General features: G+C 40.5%; 1 protein-coding gene across 1 annotated transcript in view; it reads right to left on the reverse strand.

Annotated features, from left to right (window-relative positions):
* Positions 1-13,584, reverse strand: part of LOC117514816 (ATPase family AAA domain-containing protein 2-like) — a 94,577-nt gene that overhangs the window by 19,342 nt on the left and 61,651 nt on the right. The window contains 5 exon segments of the mRNA XM_034175409.1: positions 1,345-1,541; positions 1,871-2,006; positions 2,171-2,356; positions 2,531-2,717; positions 2,953-3,088. Coding sequence (XP_034031300.1) covers positions 1,345-1,541; positions 1,871-2,006; positions 2,171-2,356; positions 2,531-2,717; positions 2,953-3,088 — 842 coding nt within the window.

Consider the following 13,584-nt stretch of genomic DNA (forward strand, 5'->3'; position numbering starts at 1 on the left):
CAGGAATAAATAGTGTAACAGCTGCAGACAAGAAGGAAAAAACACGCAACTGTTTTATCAAGCCTTGACAATGTAAACATGTCAAATAATGACCTTTTTAGACGGCTCAAAATGCTTTCTGCAGCTTGTTAGCCATTCGCGCGTGCAAGCGCAAATGGCTAACAAGCTGCAGCTTCTTTTGTGATTCAGGAGGTGATTACAGCCGTTTTCAACAGCCAATCTGCAGAATAAAATGATTAATCTGCCACGAAATAATTATTTTATATAGGCAAATATTTCATATTTTATATAGGCGTTTATATTTTATATAAACGCTTTATTCGTGGCCAGTCTGTATACAGTCGCTACAACTTATTTTAGTTCGTGATGTGGACATGATGGGCACGCAAAATATCCATTTTACACACTGTCCCAGTCCGCTGCCAAGCCACAAATCCCCGTCAGTTGCGGATATCAGCAGATGACAGCAAATATACAGCACATAGATTGCGTATGTTTGTGTATGTATGGAGTATGTAAGGCGGATGTCATCCCCAGCCAAAATTTTGTGCAGCTCAAAAATCCTGGCAATGGAAAAACGTGCCTCTGCGGATAATTGCGGACGTGTGCGGATGTCGGCCAACTCATACAAGCTTATTTCACACATATTACGGATGTTAAGCGAATATGAACCAATTCTGTGCACAATCCATATGCAAATCCTCCTAAACGCCAGTGGGGCCGGGCCCTAAGCAAGTAAGTCATGTTTCCCATGGGGCAGATGCTACATGTCTAAAAGAGTGACTATTATTTTAGTATTTTCTGTAAAGTTATCAGTGGTATAGTGCTCGGAGCAGTAGACATCGCATCAATTAGTGTGCCTGAATCATGCGCACTTCATATGCAAATAGCCATAATGTTGTTGAAGCACATTTTAAAGCAAAACATAATACTATGAAACTGTGGTATTTTTGCCCACAGTTATCATACCGGCCAATGCCTAGTGTGGACTATGAGAGACCAGCTTCCTCCTTTCGGGGACAGAAGTCCCACTAAGGTAGGGAACAATGATGCATTATTATTGTTAAAACCTGCCAGAAAATTGTGTTATTATACTGGTGCACAAGCGGCTACGCTGTGGTGTTCGATATGGCTTGGTAGATTTCGATACACTGTCAACTTTAAAAGTAGATCTCGGTTCAAAAAACGTTGGGCACCCCTGAAGACAAAGTGTCTCGTCATGGAACAGATGGGTAACTTGAGCTGTAACTGGTGCAAATATTAAAGCATGCAAAAGACATACCGAGCAGCAGCAGTCATACTTTGCTTTGATTTTGACACTGTAGAGGTAAAGACAACAGTTACCGCCTCTAAATCCACAGGCTTTGTGAAGGCCTTGAAACGCTTGTCTTGGGACAGACGATTGGTGACATCACGCAGGAAGAGGCGGAGCTCTCTGAGCGTGTCTTCCTCCTGCTCCTCTAGTCTTTGGGTCTCTGTTTCTGTCAGCTGTTGGGGGGGAGGTGGGGGTGCCACAGGAAGCTCCTCCAGCACCTGAAGCCCTGTGGAGAGGGGTTCAAAAATACATGAATACACTTTACAGAGTGCACAACTCCGTCTTAATGCTGATGAAACCATGCGGGCACCAGCACAGGCTACCAACCAGCACATTATAGAGTCAACACAGATTCTACTGAGCACAATTTTTAATCTTCATTTATACATAAAATCCAATCAAAAGCGATGTGGTTTAACCTCAAAACATGGAATCTCACGTTTAAGATATTTAGTCATGCTGTTCAGCCTTAACTGCACAGTGATCTTCTTAATAATTACATGTGTTACTAACCTTAGGAAAGTTCATGCAACCTGAAGCACTTTCATGACTCACCAGCTTTCTTTTTTGAGGCAAGAGCCTTGGCAGCCTGATTGAGGATCAAGTCCTTGAAGAAGTTTCTTCTCTCTTTATTAGTGGGGATGGGGACACGGAAAACCTCCCCGTACTTGAGCTGAAACAACTCCTGCACCTAAAGCACAGGCAGCAAACAGAGACAGTTCCATCGATGAGTGGATGCTCATGTCCAGTACATACAGCAACTTTCCAGATACAAACATGGTTAACCTGGAAACATCACAGAAATGTGCTCATGGATGTTCAGGGCTGCAGATTTTTGGGGGCTTCTTTCCGTACCTCCACACTGAGCTGGTCATAGGGCAAGTTACAGGTTGCCAGCAGCAGCACAGGAGCAAAAGCAGGGATGGAGCCAAGCAGCCTGAGGAAAGTGGCTCTTAAGGCAGGACCCACTGTTTCCCACCAGCGTCCAACCTCAGGGATGTACAAGATACTGGGAGAAGTCCGGTTGGCTTCAACAAAGATCTGCAAGATTAGATAAAATGTGTCCAAATAAATGACAGGACAACATGTTGGCCTGTGATAGATAATGATGAATTAGACATCATTCCAACACCCCTGTGCTTCTCTCTCCTGACTGTTAACACACACATGCAACCCCCCCCCCCCCAATCTATTCTAGACCAGTTTGTGGATTACCTTCGCACAGGTCTCTTCTGGTACAGTTGTGCTGACTCCGAACAGCACCGCCATGTCCAAAGTATATAATGTGAATTTTTCCAGAGTGTGGAGGACAGCGGGAGCCAGGTGAGAGCTGTGCCCTGAGCCAGGTCTGCCCAACAACAGCAACCTTGGACGGTAGGATGTTGGATGGCCCACGACACTCCTGGAGAACAAGAGACGACAGACAGATGGGTTGGCAACTATGAACCTGTACCGACTCCTGCACTGACTGTGCTCACTGTTGGAGCTGCTGAACTCGCCTATATTCTTAGTAGAGAAGCTTGAATCTTCGACTGGACAGGGTTATATTCTGGCCTATATTCTGTTTAGCAAATGATGTGAGCAAACAGAGCCTAGGATGACACACACGTTATAAAAAAGTGCAAAACATCAAATACCTTTTGAGGCTGAGGAGTCCATTAACATCTGATGTTTTCATTTGCTGCAGGCAGTGAGAAGGCTGCTGCCCATTGTAGAGTTCAGGGTCTTCTTCACTGACCGTCATGTCGTCATCAAACACATCACAGTGCACATCTGCAAACAGGTCAACAGTAACTCCTGGTGCTGTTTAAAGTGGTTAAAGTGTGTAGTCTATTCTGTAATCCAGGGGAACAGAGGGAAAATAAATATAACAGTGATGAAAAAAAAATACCTGAAAATTTTTGGCAAGGACTAAAGCCCCTGGTTTGTAGTCTGGGGGTTCTCGCGCAGAAAAAAAAGGAAATCTCAGATGCGTTCCGGTGCATTTTCAGGTCTATTTACCCACAATTCTTTTTTTCTATGGGTCAATTTTCCCACCCCAGACTGTTCACACAACTTTACATTTTGGCCCAGAAAATACACAGTAAAGCAAATGACAATTCAAAGAACTCAAAAATAATAATTCTCAGTATCAGTTCAAATGGAAGAATAGAAGTATTTATGGCACATTAATGCATTTATGCGCACAGATGCACATCAAATAGACATGTTTGTGTCTGGCTCCAAACGTCCCACAACATCATCTTTGTATACAAACTCTGCACAGACATTCCACTACACACCAAAGTGTCAAGATTTTACACACCACTTCATGACCTTAGATGAGAAAAAGCCACAACATTTCATGAAGAAAAAGAAAGGATAACCAGTACTTTGGTTTTGTGAAATGCAAGAATTACATCTGCAGAAAGCACAGTTATATTCTGTCTGGAGAACAATGAAAATGTGAGAAAATGGGACATGTTAAATGAGGACGTGTTCACTAAAGTGTTAACTTTCACTAAATAGTTATTACATGTATTGTTGGAATTAAAAATGGATGACTGTTTTCTAAATGTTGACATAATCTAAAATAAAGTTGTTACTGGTTTAACCTAGATTTTTTACCGTTTTGAGTGGATTTATACAGTACAGGTCAAAATAACTTGCAGTATAATTAATATAATTTTTCAACATAACAATTTGAAGTAAATTCTTCCCAGACAGATTCTGAAACGTAAGATCAAAGACTTACCAGAGAGTCTGCATTTCTGTATAAACGATGACTTAAAAAAAGTCAGGTGCCTGTTCTGGTCCTTTGGCTCGAACCAGCTCCATTTTCTGATTAACTTTAAATCACCTCGCGCAGCAGCGTTTCATCATTTTGTTTCAGTTTCAGCACGGCACGCAGCTCACAGTACGTGGTCTCTCATTCTCTGCTTTGTGCAGCGGCACGTTACATTTAAGATGCGTTTACACATAGGCAAGATGCGTTATGAATGTCATATTTGCATCATTCTTGGCACATTCCTGACATTCTTAACGTGACTTAACTCATCTGAATAGGTTTCTTAATAGTGCGTGTTGGTGAGTGATATTCGTGGAGCATGTTTTTGGCTGTCAAAAAAATCTTCCACAAATGTCACGCACCACCCTCATTTCGCCTCATGTTGTGGAGGTTGCACCTGAGCACGTTGATCCGTCTTGATTAGTGGTGATCATTAATAGAGCGTGACAGCGTTCTTCTTTGACGTGTGCACAATTAAACCCTGCTGCACCGCATTCAGTTTCATTTCTGCAGTATGCTGAAGGATAGTGACGCCAAGTTGGCTAAAAGTCTCGTTCCAGTGCTCCTCAGCGCGCTCCTGCAGGTGTTCCACCTGCTGCATGTGCCTGTTTGGGAAAACGAGCGAGACAAGAGCCGACTGGTGTCACACATATGGCTCCTTTCTGCACCACTCCATGGCACAGAGACCAACTAAACATGCAGTCACAAAGTTCTTCTGGTGTGGATTTTGAGGAACAAACCGTCAGTTGCTGAACAGTTCAGCAACTGACGGTTTGTGGATGTTGGATGAACATGGATGTGTGTCAGGCATCGACATTAATGCTTGTCCGATTGTCCGGGACAAGTGTCAAATGTGATCGGACAACCAATATGCTCTAAATCGTTGTCCGACCGGACAAGTGGCATTTTTTTGGTTTAAAACATTCACATTCTTTATTTTCATCGCTCAGAACCAAAATACCTGACCGCCGCCTTTTTGTTTTCTTATTTACATCACGTCTTGTCTTGAACCTCGCAAGAAAGCGTCTTCGGTTTTTCCTGCCACTCTCCACGCAGCAGACAATCAGAAAACATGATAATGTGTATGCGAGACCACTGTGTGGAGTGTGTGTACGTAGTAGAGGCTGACATTTTTTCGGGAATCCCACGGATCGGTCAATTACACAGGATGGGAGTCAACTTTGCTATTTATCACGTGATTGGGACGGTATGGGATTAAAAATTCATGGGAGCAGACGGGAGCGAGAACCAAGGTTTTAGGCAGCGAGCCGTCCTGCCCTCATTTGAGCGGTCAATTTTCGAAAAAGATGTTGAAAAAAAATAGCGGGCGGCTATGCGTAAAACCGGGGGGTGGGGAGCTGAGCACAGAGTGAAAAACAACACAAACTAAACTGTGTCTCTGCCTTTATTTCTCTCTGGACTGTTCTGACGGTACGTCCTGTTCACACCGTGTGCACGTGTCAGTGACAGTTATACTGAAATTATGAGATGAAATGTCGAAGGACATTTGAAATTGCTGGCTAAGGCTAAGCGTAAATTTGGTAAGATTGTAATTCACGTCGGCAGTAATGACACTCGGTTACGCCAATCGGAGGTCACTAAAATTAACATTGAATCGGTGTGTAACTTTGCAAAACAATGTCGGACTCTGTTGTTTTCTCTGGGCCCCTCCCCAATCAGACCGGGAGTGACATGTTTAGCCGCATGTTCTCCTTGAATTGCTGGCTGTCTGAGTGGTGTCCAAAAAATGAGGTGGGCTTCATTGATAATTGGCAAAGCTTCTGGGGAAAACCTGGTCTTGTTAGGAGAGATGGCATCCATCCCACTTTAGAGGGAGCAGCTCTCATTTCTAGAAATCTGGCCAATTTTTTGGGATCCTCCAAACTGTGACTGTCTAGCGTTGGGACCAGGAGGCAGAGCTGTGGTCTTATACACCTCTCTGCAGCTTCTCTCCCCCTGCCATCCCCCTATTACCCCATCCCCATAGAGACGGTGCCTGCTCCCAGACCACCAATAACTAGCAAAAATCTATTTAAGCATAAAATTCAAAAAGAAAAAATAATATAGCACCTTCAATTGCACCACAGACTAAAACAGTTAAATGTGGTCTATTAAACATTAGGTCTCTTTCTTCTAAGTCCCTGTTGGTAAATGATATAATAATTGATCAACGTATTGATTTATTCTGCCTAACAGAAACTTGGTTACAGCAGGATGAATATGTTAGTTTAAATGAGTCAACACCCCCGAGTCACACTAACTGTCAGAATGCTCGTAGCACGGGCCGGGGCGGAGGATTAGCAGCAATCTTCCATTCCAGCTTATTAATTAATCAAAAACCTAGACAGAGCTTTAATTCATTTGAAAGCTTGTCTCTTAGTCTTGTCCATCCAAATTGGAAGTCCCAAAAACCAGTTTTATTTGTTATTATCTATCGTCCACCTGGTCGTTACTGTGAGTTTCTCTGTGAATTTTCAGACCTTTTGTCTGACTTAGTGCTTAGCTCAGATAAGATAATTATAGTGAGTGATTTTTAACATCCACATAGATGCTGAGAATGACAGCCTCAACACTGCATTTAATCTATTATTAGACTCTATCGGCTTTGCTCAAAAAAGTAAATGAGTCCACCCACCACTTTAATCATATTTTAGATCTTGTTCTGACTTATGGTATGGAAATAGAAGACTTAACAGTATTCCCTGAAAACTCCCTTTTGTCTGATCATTTTTAATAACATTTACATTTACCCTGATGGACTACCCTGCAGTGGGGAATAAGTTTCATTACACTAGAAGTCTTTCAGAAAGCGCTGTAACTAGGTTTAAGGATATGATTCCTTCTTTATGTTCTCTAATGTCATATACCAACACAGAGCAGAGTAGCTACCTAAACTCTGTAAGGGAGTTAGAGTATCTTGTCAATAGTTTTACATCCTCATTGAAGACAACTTTGGATGCTGTAGCTCCTCTGAAAAAGAGAGCTTTAAATCAGAAGTGTCTGACTCCGTGGTATAACTCACAAACTCGTAGCTTAAAGCAGATAACCCGTAAGTTGGAGAGGAAATGGCGTCTCACTAATTTAGAAGATCTTCACTTAGGCCTGGAAAAAGAGTTTGTTGCTCTATAAGAAAGCCCTTCGTGAAGCTAGGACATCTTTCTACTCATCACTAATTGAAGAAAATAAGAACAACCCCAGGTTTCTTTTCAGCACTGTAGCCAGGCTGACAAAGAGTCAGAGCTCTATTGAGCTGAGTATTCCATTAACTTTAACTAGTAATGACTTCATGACTTTCTTTGCTAACAAAATTTTGACTATTAGAGAAAAAATTACTCATAACCATCCCAAAGATGTATCGTTATCTTTGGCTGCTTTCAGTGATGCCGGTATTTGGTTAGACTCTTTCTCTCCGATTATTCTGACTGAGTTATTTTCATTAGTTACTTCATCCAAACCATCAACATGTTTATTAGACCCCATTCCTGCCAGGCTGCTCAAGGAAGTCCTACCATTATTTAATGCTTCAATCTTAAATATGATCAATCTATCTTTGTTAGTTGGTTATGTACCACGGGCCTTTAAGGTGGCAGTAATTAAACCATTACTTAAAAAGCCATCACTTGACCCAGCTATCTTAGCTAATTATAGGCCAATCTCCAACCTTCCTTTTCTCTCAAAGATTCTTGAGAGGGTAGTTGTAAAACAGCTAACTGATCACCTGCAGAGGAATGATCTATTTGAAGAGTTTCAGTCAGGTTTTAGAATTCATCATAGTACAGAAACAGCATTAGTGAAGGTTACAAATGATCTTCTTATGGCTTCGGACAGTGGACTTATCTCTGTGCTTGTTCTGTTGGACCTCAGTGCTGCTTTTGATACTGTTGACCATAAAATTTTATTACAGAGATTAGAGCATGTCATAGGTATTAAAGGCATTGCGCTGCGGTGGTTTGAGTCATATTTGTCTAATAGATTACAGTTTGTTCATGTAAATGGGGAATCTTCTTCACAGACTAAAGTTAATTATGGAGTTCCACAAGGTTCTGTGCTAGGACCAATTTTATTCACTTTATACATGCTTCCCTTGGGCAGTATTATTAGACGGTATTGCTTAAATTTTCATTGTTACGCAGATGATACCCAGCTTTATCTATCCATGAAGCCAGAGGATACGCACCAATTAGCTAAACTGCAGGATTGTCTTACAGACATAAAGACATGGATGACCTCTAATTTCCTGCTTTTAAACTCAGATAAAACTGAAGTTATTGTACTTGGCCCCACAAATCTTAGAAGCATGGTGTCTAACCAGATCGTTACTCTGGATGGCATTTCCCTGATCTCTAGTAATACTGTGAGAAATCTTGGAGTTATTTTTGATCAGGATATGTCATTCAAAGCGCATATTAAACAAATATGTAGGACTGCCTTTTTGCATTTACGCAATATCTCTAAAATCAGAAAGGTCTTGTCTCAGAGTGATGCTGAAAAACTAATTCATGCATTTGTTTCCTCTAGGCTGGACTACTGTAATTCATTATTATCAGGCTGTCCTAAAAGTTCCCTAAAAAGCCTTCAGTTGGTTCAGAATGCTGCAGCTAGAGTACTGACGGGGACTAGCAGGAGAGAGCATATCTCACCCGTGTTGGCCTCCCTTCATTGGCTTCCTGTTAATGCTAGAATAGAATTTAAAATTCTTCTTCTTACTTATAAGGTTTTGAATAATCAGGTCCCATCTTATCTTAGGGACCTCGTAGTACCATATTACCCCATTAGAGCGCTTCGCTCTCAGACTGCGGGCTTACTTGTAGTTCCTAGGGTTTGTAAGAGTAGAATGGGAGGCAGAGCCTTCAGCTTTCAGGCTCCTCTCCTGTGGAACCAGCTCCCAATTCAGATCAGGGAGACAGATACCCTCTCTACTTTTAAGATTAGGCTTAAAACTTTCCTTTTCGCTAAGGCTTATAGTTAGGGCTGGATCGGGTGACCCTGGACCATCCCTTGGTTATGTTGCTTTAGACGTAGACTGTGTTTCATAATTATTGTATGGCCTTGCCTTGCAATGTGGAGCGCCTTGGGGCAACTGTTTGTTGTGATTTGGCGCTATACAAGAAAAAAATTGATTGATTGATTGATTGAAATTAATTGGTCAAAATTCCTTAAAATGAGAATATATGAATGAACGGAATAAAAATCACACACACGTGATAAAAAAAACTGATGTGCAGAATCTCTGCAGTGATGTTCAGAAGCAGAAATCACATAAAGCAGCTGAGAACTCTGAACTTTAACAGGCTGTTATTTTACACAGATATTTATTTCAGATGGATTAATGTAGCTGTTTAATGTTCAAGCACAAAACATGACTGAGGAGAAAAAAAAAGAGGAAATTAACTCATCAGAATAAAAATACAAGCTGATTTTTATTTTTCAAAATTACTAGGGTGCAGTTCTGCGTTTAATTTCAAAGTAAGTTACCGCTTATTATTTTCAAAAATCACGAGTCAAATCAGTCTGTATTGTTCAGTTTTTCCTGCACGTTTGTGCATTTTTTCCTTCTTTATAAGAGGTTGGTGTTTGCGTGTTGTTCTACAGAGTTTGAAAAAACAATAAAATGTTAACACTTTCCTTATAGCAGTTCTTTACTTTCAGAAATGGAACAGAAACAACCACAAATTAAAAAAGTAGGAATTGTATATAAAATGAAGATAAAATAAAATGTTGTTATATTCCCAGTTTCTCCACTCACACCCACAGAAGCCAAAAGTTCTTCCAGACTTGTCTGGTGGCTTCCCTCACTTGTCTCCTTCCGCATGGACATTTAGTTTTTGAGAACTGCCTACCTGACACAGATTTACCATAAAGTACCACACTGTTTGTATTTCTGAATGATTGATATAAATGAAGTCTAAGAAATATTTAGTGAGTTGGAAATGTTCATGTATTCATCCTCTGACAGTTCCCAAGAAAACTGGCTGTAAATATTATTAACTAATTCTTCCATTAACAATAAACTGTCCTGTCCCAACCTTTTTTTCTTGGAAAATGCTGCAGGCCTCAAATGTAGGAATGGATATATATTAACAATAAATAAATAAAAATAAAGCTGACTTCACAAACATGAAATATGCTGGTTTCATACAGTCTGCAGTTACAGAAATAGAAGACAAAGTAAATGTCAGGATCATTACATGTCCATCACCACCACATTTTGAAAAACTATAAGACCACAGGCCATGCATTATTTATGTTTTGTGTCTTTTAGTGAAGTTTTTTTTTATTTTTTTTTTTTTGATTAAGGCAATAAGTGTCTCCCTGTATTGCCACAGATTAACTGTTTCTGTTGCCACATCTTCTGAAATAAAACTGCAGAACACTAAAGCCTAAAAACTAAAAGAAGGAAAGCAGATGTGATTAAATATTTAATCTGAATCTCAGTCTCAGAAAATGTTGAACTGTAATGTTTTTTCTATTTCAGCTGTAATTCTTATGTTGAAATATTAAAGTTAAAGTACTTAGAAACAAAAGAAGTATGACAGGTTTTTATTAAGTGACAACTCAGAGCAAAGTATATGTGATAAATATTTAATTTGAAGCTCACTCACGGGTTGTCCAGACAACCAGCTTTTCCATTAGGAAAAGTAAACTGCCAGGGTTACTTGTCCTATGGACAAGTACACTAAAAAGCTTAATGTCAATGCCTGTGTGTGTGTTAAGGATTTTGCATATATGTTATCACTGTTAAACATTTGTACATTTGTCTTCTTTCTCATGAGAACGGTGTTGTGCTGTTTTGCACTTCACCCTGAGAATGTACGTGTTATTCAACCTTGTTTTAGCTTTGTCTTCTTTCTCATGAGAACGGTGTTGTGCTGTTTTGCACCTGTCTTAATGCAATCCTGAGAATTCAATTTTGTTTTAGCACTCTGGGGTCAATCTGAGGCTGGGAATGAAGGTCTGGATGTACTTATTATTATAATATAACTTTGTTTTCGCAGCCTCTAACGACTGGGAGTAGAGAATGTTTTGACTATTGTGATGTGGGTTTAGTGTGAAGGAGTGTGAAAGAACAGGACACTCAGGCAGATGCAGAACAGCTGATACCTGCAACAGACGAACGAGATGTGCTGACCTGAAAGTGTTCTTCCTACAGCTGCACTTATTGACGTATGCGTTTATGTTATGGGAAGAAACTTGTCTTGCGTCATCACCCCCACCCTTAGGACAAGTTTTTTGTTTATGTGATGAGGGCGTCTCTTAATAAAAAGAGCGGAAAAGCAGGCCAGACTTTAGTGTAGCCTTGGTGTACAGCCTGGCCGCACTCCGTGCGTAATATTTGACTTTCTGTCTCACTGGTGTTTCTTGACTCTGTCTTGTTAAAGGTTTTAAAAATGTTTGGAGGAGAAAATACCCAACAGTGTGGACATAATTCCCCTCATTCACAACTTGACAGAACGTAATGATGCACTGTTACGCACGATAGCCTGCAATAGTGCGCAACAACGCGGAACATTATTCTTGACCGTGTGTAATAGTTCCTGATAATTCTCCAGCAACACAGGCCATTAATCGTAACGCGTGGTAACAGGTTGCAGCAGTTCCTGAGGACACTCGACGCCTCTGCCCCGAATCATCACATTTGTTATCAGTGGCCAAGAATGTGTACTTTGTGGCATTTGTGACGTGCCAGGTCGTTTATGTATTCATCCCCGTAGAGACGGTGCCTGCTCCCAGACTACCAATAACCAGCAAAAATCTATTTAAGCATAAAAATTCAAAAAGAAAAATAATATAGCACCTTCAACTGCACCACAGACCTAAAACAGTTAAATGTGGCCTATTAAACATTAGGTCTCTCTCTTCTAAGTCCCTGTTGGTAAATGATATAATAATTGATCAACATATTGATTTATTCTGCCTTACAGAAACCTTGTTCTGTCTGAGTTATTTTCATTAGTTACTTCATCCAAACCATCAACATGTTTATTAGGCCCAATTCCTACCAGGCTGCTCAAGGAAGCCCTATCAAACTATCTTTGTTAGTTGGCTATGTACCACAGGCTTTTAAGGTGGCAGTAATTAAACCATTACTTAAAAAGCCATCACTTGACCCAGCTATCTTAGCTAATTATAGGCCAATCTCCAACCTTCCTTTTCTCTCAAAAATTCTTGAAAGGGTAGTTGTAAAACAGCTAACTGATCATCTGCAGAGGAATGGTCTATTTGAAGAGTTTCAGTCAGGTTTTAGAATTCATCATAGTACAGAAACAGCATTAGTGAAGGTTACAAACGATCTTCTTATGGCCTCGGACAGTGGACTCATCTCTGTGCTTGTTCTGTTAGACCTCAGTGCTGCTTTTGATACTGTTGACCATAAAATTTTATTACAGAGATTAGAGCATGCCATAGGTATTAAAGGCACTGCAAAGTAAAGTTAATTATGGAGTTCCACAAGGTTCTGTGCTAGGACCAATTTTATTCACTTTATACATGCTTCCCTTAGGCAGTATTATTAGACGGTATTGCTTAAATTTTCATTGTTACGCAGATGATACCCAGCTTTATCTATCCATGAAGCCAGAGGACACACACAATTAGCTAAACTGCAGGATTGTCTTACAGACATAAAGACATGGATGACCTCTAATTTCCTGCTTTTAAACTCAGATAAAACTGAAGTTATTGTACTTGGCCCCACAAATCTTAGAAACATGGTGTCTAACCAGATCCTTACTCTGGATGGCATTACCCTGACCTCTAGTAATACTGTGAGAAATCTTGGAGTCATTTTGATCAGGATATGTCATTCAAAGCGCATATTAAACAAATATGTAGGACTGCTTTTTTGCATTTACGCAATATCTCTAAAATCAGAAAGGTCTTGTCTCAGAGTGATGCTGAAAAACTAATTCATGCATTTATTCCTCTAGACTGGACTATTGTAATTCATTATTATCAGGTTGTCCTAAAAGTTCCCTAAAAAGCCTTCAGTTAATTCAAAATGCTGCAGCTAGAGTACTGACGGGGGACTAGAAGGAGAGAGCATATTTCACCCATATTGGCCTCTCTTCATTGGCTTCCTGTTAATTCTAGAATAGAATTTAAATTCTTCTTCTTACTTATAAGGTTTTGAATAATCAGGTCCCATCTTATCTTAGGGACCTCTTAGTACCATATCACCCCAATAGAGCGATTCGCTCTCAGACTGCAGGCTTACTTGTAGTTCCTAGGGTTTGTAAGAGTAGAATGGGAGGCAGAGCCTTCAGCTTTCAGGCTCCTCTCCTCTGGAACCAGCTCCCAATTCGGATCAGGGAGACGGACACCCTCTCTACTTTTAAGATTAGGCTTAAAACTTTCCTTTTTGCTAAAGCTTATAGTTAGGGCTGGATCAGGTGACCCTGAACCATCCCTTAGTTATGCTGCTATAGACGTAGACTGCTGGGGGGTTCCCATGATGCACTGAGTGTTTCTTTCTCTTTTTGCTCTGTATGCACCACTCTGCATT

The sequence above is a fragment of the Thalassophryne amazonica genome, chromosome 7 (assembly GCF_902500255.1).
Source record: "Thalassophryne amazonica chromosome 7, fThaAma1.1, whole genome shotgun sequence".
Taxonomy (NCBI): domain Eukaryota; kingdom Metazoa; phylum Chordata; class Actinopteri; order Batrachoidiformes; family Batrachoididae; genus Thalassophryne; species Thalassophryne amazonica.